Genomic DNA, 15,284 nt, shown 5'->3' with positions numbered 1-15,284 from the left:
TTTCAAAGTGTGAACTGATTGTAAATATCTGGAGGCTCTTAAGATCCTGTGGAAACTCTCTCCAAAGCAAGTGCGCTGGGCTTAATATTTTAAACATTTAAATTTCAGCCTCAAATATTTTCCTTCTGAGGTGTGTAAATAAGAACTCAGATTGTTGGGGGCAATATGCTGATTCTGTAAACCGCTTAGAGAGGGCTGTAAAAGCACTATGAAGTGGTATATAAGTCTAAGTGCTATTGCTATAAATCAGTGCCACAGTAATTCCAAATGGTCACTAAATGAACAATGGTAAGTTAAAAACTATCCGTAATGAAATACTTCAATCAGAATTTCAATTATCTCTTGTATTTTTTAACCATGGAACTACATCTAATAATATACATTTGACCAAACATTGTGGAGTACAGGTGGCTCTCAACAATTAGGACTGGAATTTCCATAGCTAAGGAGGCGGTTATTAAGTGACTTACACATTGCAAAAAAGTTTTATGACTTTTTTGTTGTGATGATTAAGTGAGTCCAGCATTTCCCATGATCTTTACTTGTTGGAAGCCCCAGGGAAGGTCAGAAATGGCAATCATATGAATAAAAGTATGTTGATTGCCAGACAGTTGAATTTTGACCACATGACCACATGAACCAATGATAAGTCAATTATTTTCAATATCAGAACTTTGAACAGTTGATAAATGAATGATTGTAAGTTTGAAGACTACATGTATCTCCTGTGTGGGATTGAAGTAAGGAATAAATGTATAGATCTTCTGGACTGTACACTCTCTGGAAAACTGTATGAGAGTCTTTCTTATTCATTATTACAGTATTTATAAGATGTATCCATACCTGGAAAAGAGATCTATCTTCAGTGAATCAATTAAGTTGTAAGTCGAGGATTAATATTACTGTATTAATAATTCTTTTATATTTTCACTGAACTATTAGACAAATAACCTGCATTTAGTTTTAAACCATAAATAGAAAATCACACGGTGTGTGAAAAATCTCTCAAAGAAGCCGCAATCTTTCCGCAATTTTTTTCCGTTATTTTCATTGCAGCCTTGAGGACTGCAAGGAATTATAAGCTGCATTTGCTTCCTTCTTTCCTTACCTAAGTCTTAAATTTGAAATCCTAATTGGAGGGAGGCACCAGTAGGTTCACAGACACAATTTTTGGTCCCTGCTGTCCTTCGTCATCCAGTTGGCTTCTTTACATAAATCAATGAATATAAGATATATTTCAACATTTTGCCTAAATTATTGATTCTGTGGTTACTTTCAGTTTTTGCAGATGAGATAAGAAAATGTCAATCCACACAATAGAATGCAGTTCAGCTGGCTGAAGCACTGTTTCTCAAACAAGGTCTCTATGCCACTTTCACTTTCAGTTGTATCCTGGAGGGAAGGACATGTCATTCTTACCTGGCCTGTGTATCTAAGTATAATGTCAGACACATTTCTCATCCCACTGTAAAAAAAATATGATGGCATTCGAGTCACATTAAGATGGACAGTCCCTTGAACAGATTTGCCATATGTGTATCTGTGAAATAATTGAGTAGATCAATATTAATTTTAACAAACATAAAGGCAAGAAATTTCTGTTGCTAAGCGATGCAGTCATAGTGTGACATTATGTGACTATGTTACTTAGCAACAGCAGGTCAGTGTTTGTGGTTGCTAAGAGCAGAGTACAGCGGCTGTTAACCAATCCTAGCAAGATGGAGTTACTGGTACTCTGATTCTTTTCTGGAGAATTGTCATCTTTGATTTTTGACAGTATGTTACTCCCCCAAATAGAACTGGTGTATAATTTTGGGGTCTTTCTGGGTTCATGACTCTGCCGAAGGAGTGGGTGGCAGTTATTTGCTAGGATTTTAAAAATATAAATCCAATAAATTTATTTACCGTATTTTTCAGAATATAAGAGGCACCTTTTTACCCCCCAAAAGAGGGTGATAACTTGGGTGCCTCTTATACATCAAATGTAGCTCCAGCCACCCTCGTCCTTTGACCTTTGCCTCCCAGTTGTTTACCTTCTTGCAGCAAACAGGGCAGAACCTGATTAGCACAAGCAACTCATTATCAGCTTCCCAATTCTCAGCTGACTGAAGCTGCAAGGCAAGCAACATTCTAAAATGAAAGTGAAACTAAAGTGCAGCTTTAGCTGCAAAGAGGCAGAGACAGAATTTTATTTTCTTGCGCCAATCAGTTGCTGAATCTGGATGCAAGGAGGTAAGTAATAACTATAAATGTCAATAGAATGTTCAAATTATTAAACTTATTTTTTAAAACTGCTTAATTATCGTTCTAGACAACTAAACAAAATGAAGAACTTTTTTAAAAATAAATGCTTGATCTGAAGAGGCCCAGTGCTATTGTATCTTCTTTTAAATAATAGAGAGTAATGTATACAGTACTTCAAAAAAGCCACATCAGTTTTAAAGATCTGTAAAAGTATACAGTGATACCTCATCTTACGAACCCCTCTTCATACGAACTTTTCATGATACAAACCCAGTGTTTAAGATTTTTTTGCCTCTTATTCCAAACTATTTTCACCTTACGAACCCGAGCAGCCGCGGGGATTTCCCTGAGGCTCCTCAATTCCCTTCATTTTTGCCAGCACTGATTTTCCCAGCGACAAACTCCCCCCTTCCAAACTGCATGGGGAAAAGACTCATGGAGCTCAAGAGAGGAGAAAGGTGTGGGGAAAATGAGCAGGACAGGGTGAGCAAAAACGGGAGGGACCCATGGATCTCAAGAGGAGAAAGGAGTGGGGAAAATGAGCAGGACAGGGTAAGCAAAAACAGGAGGGAAAGACCCATGGAGCTCAAGAGAGTCTCTTTTTGCCTTGCTTCATTGGGACTGCCACCTCTTGCCACCTCTCCATGTCCCTCCCCCTACTCCGTTTGCCTCAGCTTAGTCTGCCCCCCCGCTTTTAAAAAAAAAAGCCTTAATGTTTTGGATTTTCCTAATGGGCTTGCACGCATTATTGGCTTTTCCATTGATTCCTATGGGAAACATTGTTTCATCTTACGAACTTTTCACCTTACGAACCTCATCACTGGAACCAATTAAGTTCGTAAGATGAGGTATTACTGTAATCTGAAATATAACAGTGTTCTGTTTTAGTATTAAGATAAGGCAGCTGAGTTAAACCCTGACTTAGTCATGTTTGGAGTAGATCTATTTAAACAATTGGAAGGTATGTAATAATTTCTTACAGTTAAGAAAACTTTCTGGCATTAATATACAGTGATCCCTCGAGTTTCGCGTTCTCCATCTTCGCGAAACGCTATATCGCAATTTTTTAAAAAAATATTAATTTAAAAAAACACCACTTCCGCGTTTGGCTTCGGGAGTCAGCTGGGAAGCGGCGCGGCTGTTTTAAAAGGTCGCAGCCGGCCTGGGGGGCTTCCCAGCACACCCCCCCCCCGAACCCCCAAACCGGGTTTGGGGGGGTGCTGGGAAGCCCCCCAGGCCGGCTGCGACCTTTTAAAACAGCCGCGCCGCTTCCCAGCTGAGTCCTGAAGCCAAACGCCAAAGGCGAACTTCCGCGTTTGGCTTCAGGACTCAGCTGGGAAGCGGCGCGGCTGTTTTAAAAGGTCGCAGCCGGCCTCGAACCCCCAACCCGGGTTTGGGGGGGTGCTGGGAAGCCCCCCAGGCCGGCTGCGACCTTTTAAAACAGCCGCGCCGCTTCCCAGCTGAGTCCTGAAGCCAAACGCCAAAGGCGAACTTCCACGTTTGGCTTCAGGACTCAGCTGGGAAGCGGCGCGGCTGTTTTAAAAGGTCACAGCCGGCCTGGGGGGCTTCCCAGCACCCCCCTGAACCCCCAACCTGGGTCTTCCCGGCCGCCCACGCAAAGGGGAAACCCCGGCTCCTCGCTGATGCCCGCCGCTCGCCCGCCCGCCAGCAAGAGGGGGAAGACCCAGGGAAGGTTCCTTCGGCCGCCCAGCAGCTGATCTGCTCGGTAGCGCAGCAGCAGCGAGGAGCCGAATCGGGGTTTCCCCTTTGCGTGGGCGGCGGGGAACGCAAACTCCACCATCTACGCATGTGCGGCCATAGAAAAAAAGGGCGCGCATGCGCAGATGGTGTTTTTACTTCCGCAACCCTACATCGCGAAAAATCGATTATCGCAAGGGGTCTTGGAACGGAACTCTCGCGATAATAGAGGGATCACTGTACTGCCATAATGAACATTTCTCCAATTGTTTATTATTTTTATGGGTCAGGCACACATGTACAGAAAATATACAGCAAACTGTATATCATCTGTGTTGTTTGATGTTTGGCAAATTGCTGGGAGGCAGAGATCTTTTTTCCTTTTCCTTCCTTTTCCTCCCCGAAAACTAAAATGTGTCTTATACTCAGGTGCATCTTATACTTCAAATAATATGGTATTTTATTTATTTATTTATTTTATATGCCACTCCTCTCATGGTGCTTATGTATCAGTTGTACCCATTCCTGGGCTGGTAGACCTTGCTCATGGTCACTCGTCTCTTCCAATCACATTGCTGAGCCCAGGAAAAATAAGTTCTTGGTGGGAATTCCTATAACAATACAGTAAGAATTTTGCAATAATAGAATAATTCATAATATGCTGTCTCTATAGTGAGATTCTTATTATACAACAAACTGCTATTGCAGTTGAATTCCCCCTTATTTTATCAGAGGACTCAGACCATATTTTTGGAGTCAGCTTTTAATGCTATACTTTTTGTGTGTTATGTTTTTAATTTCTTTAAACAATGTTATTGTAAAGTGTCTAGACCCATTCAGAGGGCAGAGGGCATGAGTATTCCTAAACAAGTGATCAATTAGGAGAAAGGTCTTGAAGATACTATAAAAATTTACTAACCTGCCAAATATTCTGATACTAATTTCTTCATCTGAAATAGTAACAAGTTCTGGATGTTCAAATAACACTTCAAATTTAGGTAGCACTATCATTAAAAAAAAGTAAAAATAATGTGAGATAGAGCACATTTTAACCACATTATCTGAGAAATTGAAAAGGCTTAAAAACAGTAGACTATATAGAAGTATTATTAGGTAAACCATATTAAAGTCCGACTACTGCAACGCTCTCTAGATGGGGCTACTTTTGAAAAGTGTTCGGAAACTTCAGATCATGCAGAATGCGGCCGCGAGAGCTATCGTGGGGTTACCTAGGTTCGCCAACGTCTCTCCAACACTCTGTGGCTTGCATTGGCTGCTGATCAGTTTCCGGTCGCAATTCAAAGTGTTGGTAATGACCTTTAAAGCCCTACATGGCATCGGACCAGCATACCTCCGGAACCGTCTTCTGCCGCACGAATTCCAGCGGCCGATGAGGTCCCACAGAGTTGGCCTTCTCCGGGTCCCATCAACTAAACATTGTCATCTGGCGGGCGGTGGAGCCTGTTTTTGGTTAGGTAGGGATAGGCTACTCTGGTTTCTCTTTTTACATGGGGCCAGGCTAGCTTAATCAAGCCAATGTTAAGTGCCGCCTCTTCCAGGCAATCACAGCGAATGGTGTGGAAGGAGGCTTCAGGTGTCATTCGAAGCTTTCGCCCAGCTGCAGAAGATGCTCCTCCTTGTCCAGCATCAGATTTGCCACACCATTCACGGCTACCACAGCGCCCACCGAGAACAACAAGAATCCATGCAGCCACCATGCCCCGCCTGGCTGCCTTCTCTTCCAGGCTCGGAATAGCATGCAACTGAGAAAACACACAGGCAAATCGATCGAGAGGGACCACACATGTTCCACACCACACACAGGATAACACACGCCCCTCAGCATCACTGGAGGTGGAGGACGAAGCTGCTGTGTGTGGAAGCATGGAGGAGAAAGTTTGCAGGAAACAGTTTCCTCCACATTCAACTTATGCCTTGACAGATCTCTTGAGAACAAGAGAAGGAGGCAGGGGTTAGTCCCAGTCCTGCACAAGGGAGGCTGGCCCTTCTTAAAAGGGAATCCCCATTTCCAATAATGTGTGCTAAGGATGCTGGTGTCAACCCTGAAGCGAACCTGGCTGAGGTCATCTTTGAGGCTTCAGAGCTGCCACAAGGCAGAAGATGGGACAGGGATGGGAGAAAATATATAACTGGGGTTTGTAGTCAAAGCAAAATCTTTTTCTGTGGGAATCAAGGGCATTCCAACAGATGCTAGGGAGAGGAGGAGTGAAGTAATCAATCAGCTGGCTAGCACTTCTATTGGCCAATGTGACTGATGACTTTCAGAGTCCGTTTTCACAAATCGTGCCAATATGATGTTTCCCATAAATTGTTCTTTGAGGAATTTACCTGCCTCAGAGTTCTGCTTTCTATGGGTGCATTACTTTTTTGTTTATTTTCAAACAAAGGTTGTATATTGTATAAAGGTTTTATGAGGATTCCTATACTGGGAGGGTGTTGGATTAGAAAACTTCAGGTTCCTTTCAATACTCTGATTCTTTGATTCTATTAAACTTTGGGAACACAATCAAAGAAATTGGTTTGGAAACTACTGGAGAAGTTCCATTCCTTGACATACTAGATATATGTGGCAGATATTCCAGAGAATACATTTAACCTTGAAAACATACATCCCCACTGTACATTCAACACTGAGGAGTATTTTATGGGTAGGCTACATTCACTTAATTGAGATTTTCTTAAATTTCCTCTCTCTATCTTACCATATTCCTCCACCATGAATTGTTTTTCGTTTCCAAACTCCTCCTCTCCAATTTTAATGATGTAGCTGCCCAGGGGTGCTTCAGAGGCCAGAGGAAAATGCAGATCCAGAATGCCATGAAAAGGCTTCACATCCACCCACTGGGCAATTCGGTTCTTGTCAGGATCCTGCACACAGAAGTTAAGAGGGGAGAATAGTCACTTGCCCTTGCTTGATTTCAGTCACCAAAACAGTCATGATCATATATATAACCTTTGTAGGGTGATTTATGAGACAATGCAATGAAGACAGCTTGGATGAGAATATCAGAAAAGTTAGAAAAGAACCATAGGTTCTTCCATTTTATAATGCTAATTTTTGATATCACAACACAGGCCTATACAGTATAGGTGACAGGTGACAGGATTTTTATAATTCACTACTGCAGACTTCTAGAATCTTTCTGGATGTTAAGGAGGTCTGAGGATCAAATCAGAGATGCCTTAGGGCTTAGGACAACAAAATTAAGTACACATAAATGCTAGCCTTTTTCTCAAAAAAAAAATAATTCTCAAAGCCCATTAAGTCTTCTCTTAAAAAAGAAAATGTGAGTCTTGTGGAGAAAATGGAATGGAATGGAACGGAACAGAGCTGGAAAGGACTTTGGAGGTCTTCTAGTCCAGCTCCTTGCTCAAGCAGGAGAATCTATACCTTTTTGGACAAGTGACTAACTACTAGTCACTTCTTAAAAACCTCCAGTGATGGCGCGCCTACAAGCATTTGATGATAGATGGGGGAAGGAAGTGACGTTCTGGCATTACCAGCTGGAAAAGAATGGAGCTCTCCGTTCCCTGTGCTGGCTTCATCTTTTTTCGTGGGCTTTGAAAAAAAAAACCAAAAGCCCCTCGGAGGGGGTGAAGCTAAAGAGGAACATCCTGTGAGGTTTCAGAAGAGATCGCAACTCTCCTGCAGAGCCCAGGGCCTTTCCCCCCCCCCCTCTATGCCAGCCTAAGATGGCTGTCACAAAGCCGGAGATAGCTTAACAAACAAGAGTGCTGGAGGTGATTTTGTGAACAGTTTATTATTTGTTTGTTTGTTTGTCTGTCATACAAATATAGTATTGTATTGTAGTATGTTTAACATAACATAAGTATAAAGTAGAGATAGAAAAGATAAAGAAGACATTAGGACAGGAATGGTAGGCACAAAGGTGCACTTATGCACGCCCCTTACAGACCTCTTAGAAAAGGGGAGAGGTCTATTGTAGATAATGTAAGGTTGAACAATGTTTAAAATTGGGTGAGGAGCAGTGATGGGCTCCTACGGGAACGGTCAGGAACACAGTTCTGGTAGCAAAATTTTGAGCTCTACCCCAGAGCACCCAATTTGCACTGAAAGATGTTGAAATAAAATACATAAGCCACGGCCACGGTGTGGTAGTAAAAATTTTGGTAGCTCATCACTGGTGAGAAGAATCCTTTTTAATTCAAAGTGTAACCCCAAAAGAATATTTAGGAAAGAGTGACATGATTATTTTTAAAGTGGCAGTGAGCTAGCTATTTTAAGTAAACTTTGGAACTTTGAAAGGAAAGAGAAACCAATTAAAGGAAGAAAATGTAAAAGGAATTGTTAAAATAGAGAAGATTGAATTTTTAAATTGGACAGAAGTAGGTGTTGGATAGGCATTTTAAAATGCTGGAATTATTTATATAAAAAGCTAATACTGTATATTTAAATTTTGGAGTATTATAATAAAATTGTTTAAGAATAAGATTGAAATTTGACTTATGAGTGCCACCTGCTGATGAAGGAAGGTACAATATACCCCCCAAATCCTGGAAATATTTGGTTTGTGGAAATTCAAGTGCAAGATTTAAGAAAACTTAATTATTAAAAAAAGATCCCTAAAAATTCAAAATAAGAATGAATTGGTAGGGTGGGTGGGTATGAATGTTCCATTTTTACTTAGAGAAATAGATTGATTAATTTTGGGTAATAAAGGCTCTTGGACACTGGATATTGAATCATTTGAGAAGTGGCTTTAGGGTTGAAAATAAGATTATAGGTCTGTTGGACAAAAAGAAAAAAGATAAATAAAAATAAAAATGAGTGAAACTTGGGAAGAAATTGCACTGCTAATTCAGGGTGTCAAAGATACCTTGACAAGAGAATGTGAGGAAGCTGGAAATGACACAAAAGTCAAGGAGAAACTAGGAAGTCCAGGAAGAGGAGGAGTTAAATGAAAGAGCAGCTGGAAAAACAGAATAGACAAAAAGGAGATAAAAATAACAAAAATAATGATTGATGAAAGCTGAGAGTATTTTAAGGGAAGTTAAACAGGAATTGTAATTGTAGAAAGATTGAGAGAGAAGCAGGGGTAAGAGTAGATAATTTGGAATTTAGACAATGGAATAGGGTAGAGAAGAGAGAAATACGTATTTAAAAGGATTGGCCAAGTAGTGTAAGCAGATGTGGGAGACAAGCTAAGAAACAGAAAATGAAAGTTTTAAAGCAAGTGAGAGATGATGGTTAATACGTTTCTTAAAAATAATACTGACACAAACTAAAAGAGGGTTGAAGTTATTGAAGGAAGTTAGCACTATCCCTCTCCTAGAAAAATGAAATATTCTAAGAAATATTGAAAAGGAGAAATATGTTTTAAAGACAAAGCAGCTTCCTGCAGCTCCCTGCTCCCCCCCCCCCATTCAGCTGCAGAGTGATGAGATTAAGATCTTCACCTTTAGGATATGGTAGGATAAACCTTCTACCCATTTCATCACATGGCACCTGGGAAGATTGCATCAGGCAGCAAGTGTCAAACAAACCTGGACTCAAGACATCCTACAGTGTTGCCCTCCACCCCCTAGGAGTCTGGCTGCCAGAGGAATATAAACTAGGGGATTATCAGCATATCTCCTCTTTTTTCTCTTCACCCAACATCAGGAAGTACATGTGGAAGTGTATGTGAGCCACATTTTCTGTTCAGGAGTTCAAGCCATGTGCTCCTGTCCATCATTAAACTTTATTTCCAAGCAACTACCATGAATCTAGTTGTTATACCTCTAGTTATGCAGCCAAGCATTCTACTTGCTTTCTCTACTGCCTGACTGCACTGTTCACCCATTTTGAGACTGTCAGAAATCACTATCCATAAATCCTTCGCTTCTGAAGTTTTTGCTAGCACAGAACTGCCAATACAATACTCAGATTGAGGAGTCCTTTTGCCCATGTGCATTATTTTACATTTGGAAACATTAAACTGCAGTTTCCATTGCTTTGACCATTTATCTAGTAAAGCTAAAACATTTGCGATATTACAAATGCTTCCAGGAATATCAACCCTATTGCACACTTTAGAGTCATCGGCAAATAGGCAAAACCTTCCCTACCAAACCTACCCCTATGTCACTCACAAAGATATTAAAAAGAATAGGACCCAGAACAGACCCTTGTGGCACACCGCTTGTAACCAGGCTCTGCTCAGAATATTCACCATTAACAACCCTCTGATATCTACGCTTCAGCCAACTGCAAATTCACTGAACTATCCAGGGATTAAGTCCAATCTTCACTAACTTATCTATCAGCTTTTTATGTGGAACCATATCAAAGGCTTTGCTGAAGTCCAGATAGGCAATATCCATGGCACCACCTTCATCCAACACCTTTGTGACATAGTCAAAGAAATCAATGAGATTAGTCTGACATGATTTGCCCTCAGTAAAGCCATGCTGGTTTGGGTCCAATAAGTTATTGGTTTTAGGTGCTGATTTATCCTCTTTTTGAGTAGAGTCGCCATCATTTTAACTATAACTGATGTCAAGCTAACTGGCCTGTAGTTACTAGCTTCTTCTCTACTGCCCTTCTTGTGGATAGGCATAACACTGGCCATTCTCCAATCATCAGGAACATCTCCTGTTAAAAGGGATTGGTTAGGGGGGGTAGCAATTACATATCTGAGTTCTTTAAGAACTCTGGGGTGGATGCCATCTGGACCCATTGCCTTATTTGTCTTTAATCATTCAAGTTCTTCAAAGACATCGGCCTTTGAGATCACTGGAGCTGAATCCCTACAGCTGGAAGCAATGTAGTATTATATTGTAAGCTGCCTTCTGAGAAAACTGAACAGAAGTAGCTATTCAAATGGTCAGCGACCTCCTTATTCCCATCAATGTATGTATTATCTCCAGTACTAAGCATTGTGATGCTGCAGTTTTTCTTCTTCCTATCACTAATATATCTGAAAAAGGTTTTATCCCCCTTCTTCACAAATTTGGCAATTTCTTCATCTTTTGAGGCTTTAGCAGCATATATTATCTGTTTCGCCTCCTTCTGTCTCATTTTATACACCTCTCTGTCAGCTATACTTCCAGATTCTTTATATCTCCTATAGGCAGACTTTTTTTCATTGATTATATTGACTATAGCCCTTGCATAATTACTAAACCATAGTGGCTTCTTCTTTGTTGTACCTTTAGTTATTTGCCTTACATACAGTCCAGTGGTTTTAAGATGGCCTTTTTTAATACAGTCCACTGGGCACTTGCTCCTGACGTTTTATCCCTGCCCTTTAATTCATTATTTAAATATTTCCCCATTTTATTGAAATTTGTTTTTCTGAAATCCAGTACTTTGGTTGTCATATAGGATTGCTCACAATCAGTTTTTACATCAAACCACAAACATAGGTGGTCACTGCAACCTAATTTTTCTCCCAGCTTAACCTCTGAAACCTGGTTCCCATTCGTAAAAACTAAATCTAGAATATTCTCCCCTCTAGTTGGTGTCTTAACCAGCTGTGCTAGAGCTGCTCCTGTAAGGGCCTCTACTATATTCTTACTTTTGCAAGTCAACGTCAGGTGTGTTGGAATCACCCATAACCACAATATCTCCCTTTACTGCCATTTGGGTAATTTCATCCACCATCTTGTTGTCATGATCCTCAGATTGCCCTGGAAGTCTATAGATCACCCCAGATCTAATAACAGAACCCTCTTTAGTTTGCATGCAAACCCAGAGAGTCTCCAGCTCTTTACATGTATTTTGAATTAGTGTTGCTTTTAGACTTTCCTTAACATAAATGGCTACTCCACCTCCCCTTCTCTCTACTCTACCCTTCCTATACAATGTATATCCTGGTATGGATATTTCCCATGCATTGAAGTTCTTAAACTATGTCTCAGTTTGTTAAACATAACTAAAATTAGATACTGTTTTATTTGTTTTAAAATGTAATTAGAAAGGGGATATTTTTAAAATATAACAGTGGCATAGCTAAAAATTAGAAAGGGGAACAATGGAAGATAATAATTCAATTAAAATCTGTGTATTACTATTAGAATTATATAGGTTTGTTAACCACAATAAATACGATTATTGGTATTCTATTTATAGTAAAAGTAATAATGTCAAGAATATGGAGAGTGGCAAAATATATTGAAATATTGAATAATTAAGGAAAGATTATAATTTATCAAAATGTGTGTATTACAAAAGACTATACAGTGATCCCTCGAATTTCGCAATCTCGATCTTCGCGAAACGCTATATCGCAATTTTTCCACCCGATGACGTCACTCTCTTCCTTTCTCATCTTTCTTTCTCTCTCTCTTTCTCTATCTTGCTTCTTCCTCTCTCACACTCTCTTCCTCCCTCTCTCATCTCTTTCTTTCCTTCTCTCTCTTTCTCTATCTCTCCCCCTCTTGCTGGCGGGCGGCGGGCGGGCGAGCGGGGGCATCAGCGAGGAGCCGGGGTTTCCCCTTTGCGTGGGCGGCTGGGAAACCCCGATCTTCGTCTGCTCTCTGCTGCTGCACCGAGCAGATCAGCTGCTGGGAGGCCGAAGGAACCTTCCCTGGGTCTTCCCCCTCTTGCTGGCGGGCGGGCGAGCGGCGGGCATCAGCGAGGAGCTGGGGTTTCCCCTTTGCGTGGGCAGCCGGGAAGACCCAGGGAAGGTTCCTTCGGCCGCCCAGCAGCTGACCTGCTCGGTAGCGCAGCAGCAGCGAGGAGCCGAATCGGGGTTTCCCCGCACGCAAAGGGGAAACCCCGATTCGGCTCCTCGCTGCTGCTGCGCTACCGAGCAGATCAGCTGCTGGGCGGCAGAAGGAACCTTCCCTGGGTCTTCCCGGCTGCCCACGCAAAGGGGAAACCCCGGCTCCTCGCTGATGCCCGCAACGCAAACTCCACCATCTATGCATGCGCGGCCATAGAAAAAAGAGTGCGCATGCGCAGATGGTGTTTTTACTTCCGCAACCCTACATCGTGAAAAATCGATTATCGCGAGGGGTCTTGGAACGGAACCCTCGCGATAATAGAGGGATCACTGTAGTATAAAATTGTTAATTGTATTAAATATGAAGAATATTGTTTTATTTGTATTAAAATGTAACACTGGTTCCACACTGTTCACACAATATGTTTGTAGAAAAATAAAAAATAAAAAACTTATTTAAAAAAGCATTTGGTGATGGAACATTTAGGTGATTGTGATAGTAAGTATTCCTGCCCCACACATCATAATTCCAAAATTGCTCAAACATCATTCCTGCTATTTTGATAAATTAAGCACACCACTTAAATGGTATTTGTCCACTTCACTTCATGTCTACTTTGACTAAATACAGGTTGGATCCAAATGATAACTGAATTGTTTTTAGTTCAGAATAACAGATAATTGGGAGAAATTTATGTATTTCATTTGTTTAATGCATATATTTATGAAGGGAAATACTGTTATGGCTCATTTATTGAATGCAATTATATTCAATGAAAATAAATGAAAATATTCATACATATAAATATTACGATATATAAATACTGTACTGTACATCTTTTTTAATTCACAGAAATGGCTCATAGAAAGAACTTGGAATTAAAATATCCTTCTTGATTTTTCTAGGATATCCAGGTACTAATTTCCAGAATTATAATTAGTACCACATTTTATTTATATATATCAATAGCAATAGCACTTAGACTTATATTGTTGTTGTTGAAAAGTACTTCACAGTGTTTTACAACCCTCTCTAAACTGTTTACAGAGCCAGCATGTTGCCCCCAATAATTTACTGACCTCAGAAGGATGGAAGGTTGAGTCAACCTTGAGCCTGTGAGGATCGAACCCCTGGCAATCAGCAGAATTAGTATGCAATACTGCATGCTAACCATTGCATCACAGAAGCTCTTATATAGAGTGATGGATGGCCTGTGAGATATCTCAGAGACATTCCTTATTGTAGTTGAGTTGTACTCAGGGGTGGGCAGCAGGCAGGACGGGGTGGAACTCAGTTCCACCGGCAGAAATGAAGCTGCATGCACAGCTCCAGCTGACTGGCGGCAGTAACTTCCTGGATTACCGGTCTCAGCTCGGCTCTCCATACACGGCAGAGACCTTGCTGCAGGTCTTCAGGTCTCTGCCATGTATGCAGAGTGGGGGAGTTGCATGTAGGGGGCCGCATGCACATATGCAGGGGTGGGGCACATGTGGGGTGGGCGCATGCAGGAGACCTTGCACATGCGAGGGGCCATGCATGCATTGCATTTTGGGGGCTCAGGTGTGCGCATTTGCACATGCATGCATGTGGTTTGGGTACTCAGTCCGGAAAAAGTTAGCCATCACTGCTCTAGATACCTCCACTATGAGAATACAATACACTGGATCCAGAAGATGATTATTCCAAATTACAAGACTTCTTTCTGGAAAAGCTTATTCCCCAGACCAAATTGCCCTTACCCTTTGTCTTTAAGAACTGGTGAAGACTGTCCCTTGCATATTGGAAAGGAAGTAGGTGGCTTACAAATGTTTGAAACAAGCAATGTAGCAAACAATAAATTAAAGGTATTGAATAATGGATGTAAATATCATCATGACTAGGCACTCACCTCCAACTTTATCATTGGGATCTGCAAATAACCAAAAAGAGACAAATCAAGAGTCATAACAAGCAGGGCTACCTCCATCCCTTACTACCTCACACAATGTGCAAATACATTGCTCTATCCTGAAGGTATTGCCACCTAACTGAGCAGAGGCAGGGGAAGACAATTGTAGAATAATAGTGGGGTGGGAGGATTATAAGATTAAGGAAATGAAGAAGAGTTCCCTGATGCCAGTTGACTATTGCCCACTTATTCTCTTTCACGTTTTGGGTCATACCTGGGATAACTCAATAAAGAGCCTATGATTCTTGGCTAAAAAATAATAAGTGATAACCAAAAGAGAATAGTCTTTGGTGAAGGGCAGCATAGAAATCCAATAAATAAATAAATAAATAAATAAAATAACAGAAAGAGATGGGAACACAGGTGATGTTTTCCGCCATAGTTCCAACAGGTCATCATCCAATAAAGCAATGAAGAATTATAAAAATAAAGCCTCAAAGAATGGTGACAGTCAAAGAACTTTGGATTCCTAGACCATTGTCTAAATTACCTACATTTTTATTTTATATTTTATTATTATAGTTGGAAGAGACCTTGCAGGTTATCTAGTCCAAACCCCTGCTGGGGGTACAGGAGACCCTACATCACAATACTCCAGTCTTTTCTTGAAGGTCACTAGTGTTGGAGCATTCACCAACTCTGTGGGCAAGCCATTCCACTGTTTTTTCACTCTCACCATCAGAAAATTCTTCCTTATTTCCAG

The 15,284-nt window shown here is 41.0% G+C and overlaps 1 protein-coding gene across 2 annotated transcripts in view; it reads right to left on the bottom strand.

Moving 5' to 3' along the window:
• The window catches only part of LOC139161971 (alpha-2-macroglobulin-like protein 1), a 116,287-nt gene that overhangs the window by 76,541 nt on the left and 24,462 nt on the right, over nucleotides 1-15,284 (bottom strand). For both annotated transcript variants that reach the window (XM_070741847.1, XM_070741846.1), the window contains exons 6-9: nucleotides 14,522-14,542; nucleotides 6,666-6,831; nucleotides 4,862-4,946; nucleotides 1,420-1,540 (exon numbers count right to left, since the gene is read on the bottom strand). In XM_070741847.1, coding sequence (XP_070597948.1) covers nucleotides 1,420-1,540; nucleotides 4,862-4,946; nucleotides 6,666-6,831; nucleotides 14,522-14,542 — 393 coding nt within the window. The remainder of the gene's footprint in view (nucleotides 1-1,419; nucleotides 1,541-4,861; nucleotides 4,947-6,665; nucleotides 6,832-14,521; nucleotides 14,543-15,284) is intronic.

Source organism: Erythrolamprus reginae, chromosome 2 (assembly GCF_031021105.1).
Source record: "Erythrolamprus reginae isolate rEryReg1 chromosome 2, rEryReg1.hap1, whole genome shotgun sequence".
NCBI lineage: Eukaryota > Metazoa > Chordata > Lepidosauria > Squamata > Dipsadidae > Erythrolamprus > Erythrolamprus reginae.
Note: the sequence above shows the minus strand (reverse complement) of the source record. Positions and strands in the feature narration are given on the sequence as shown.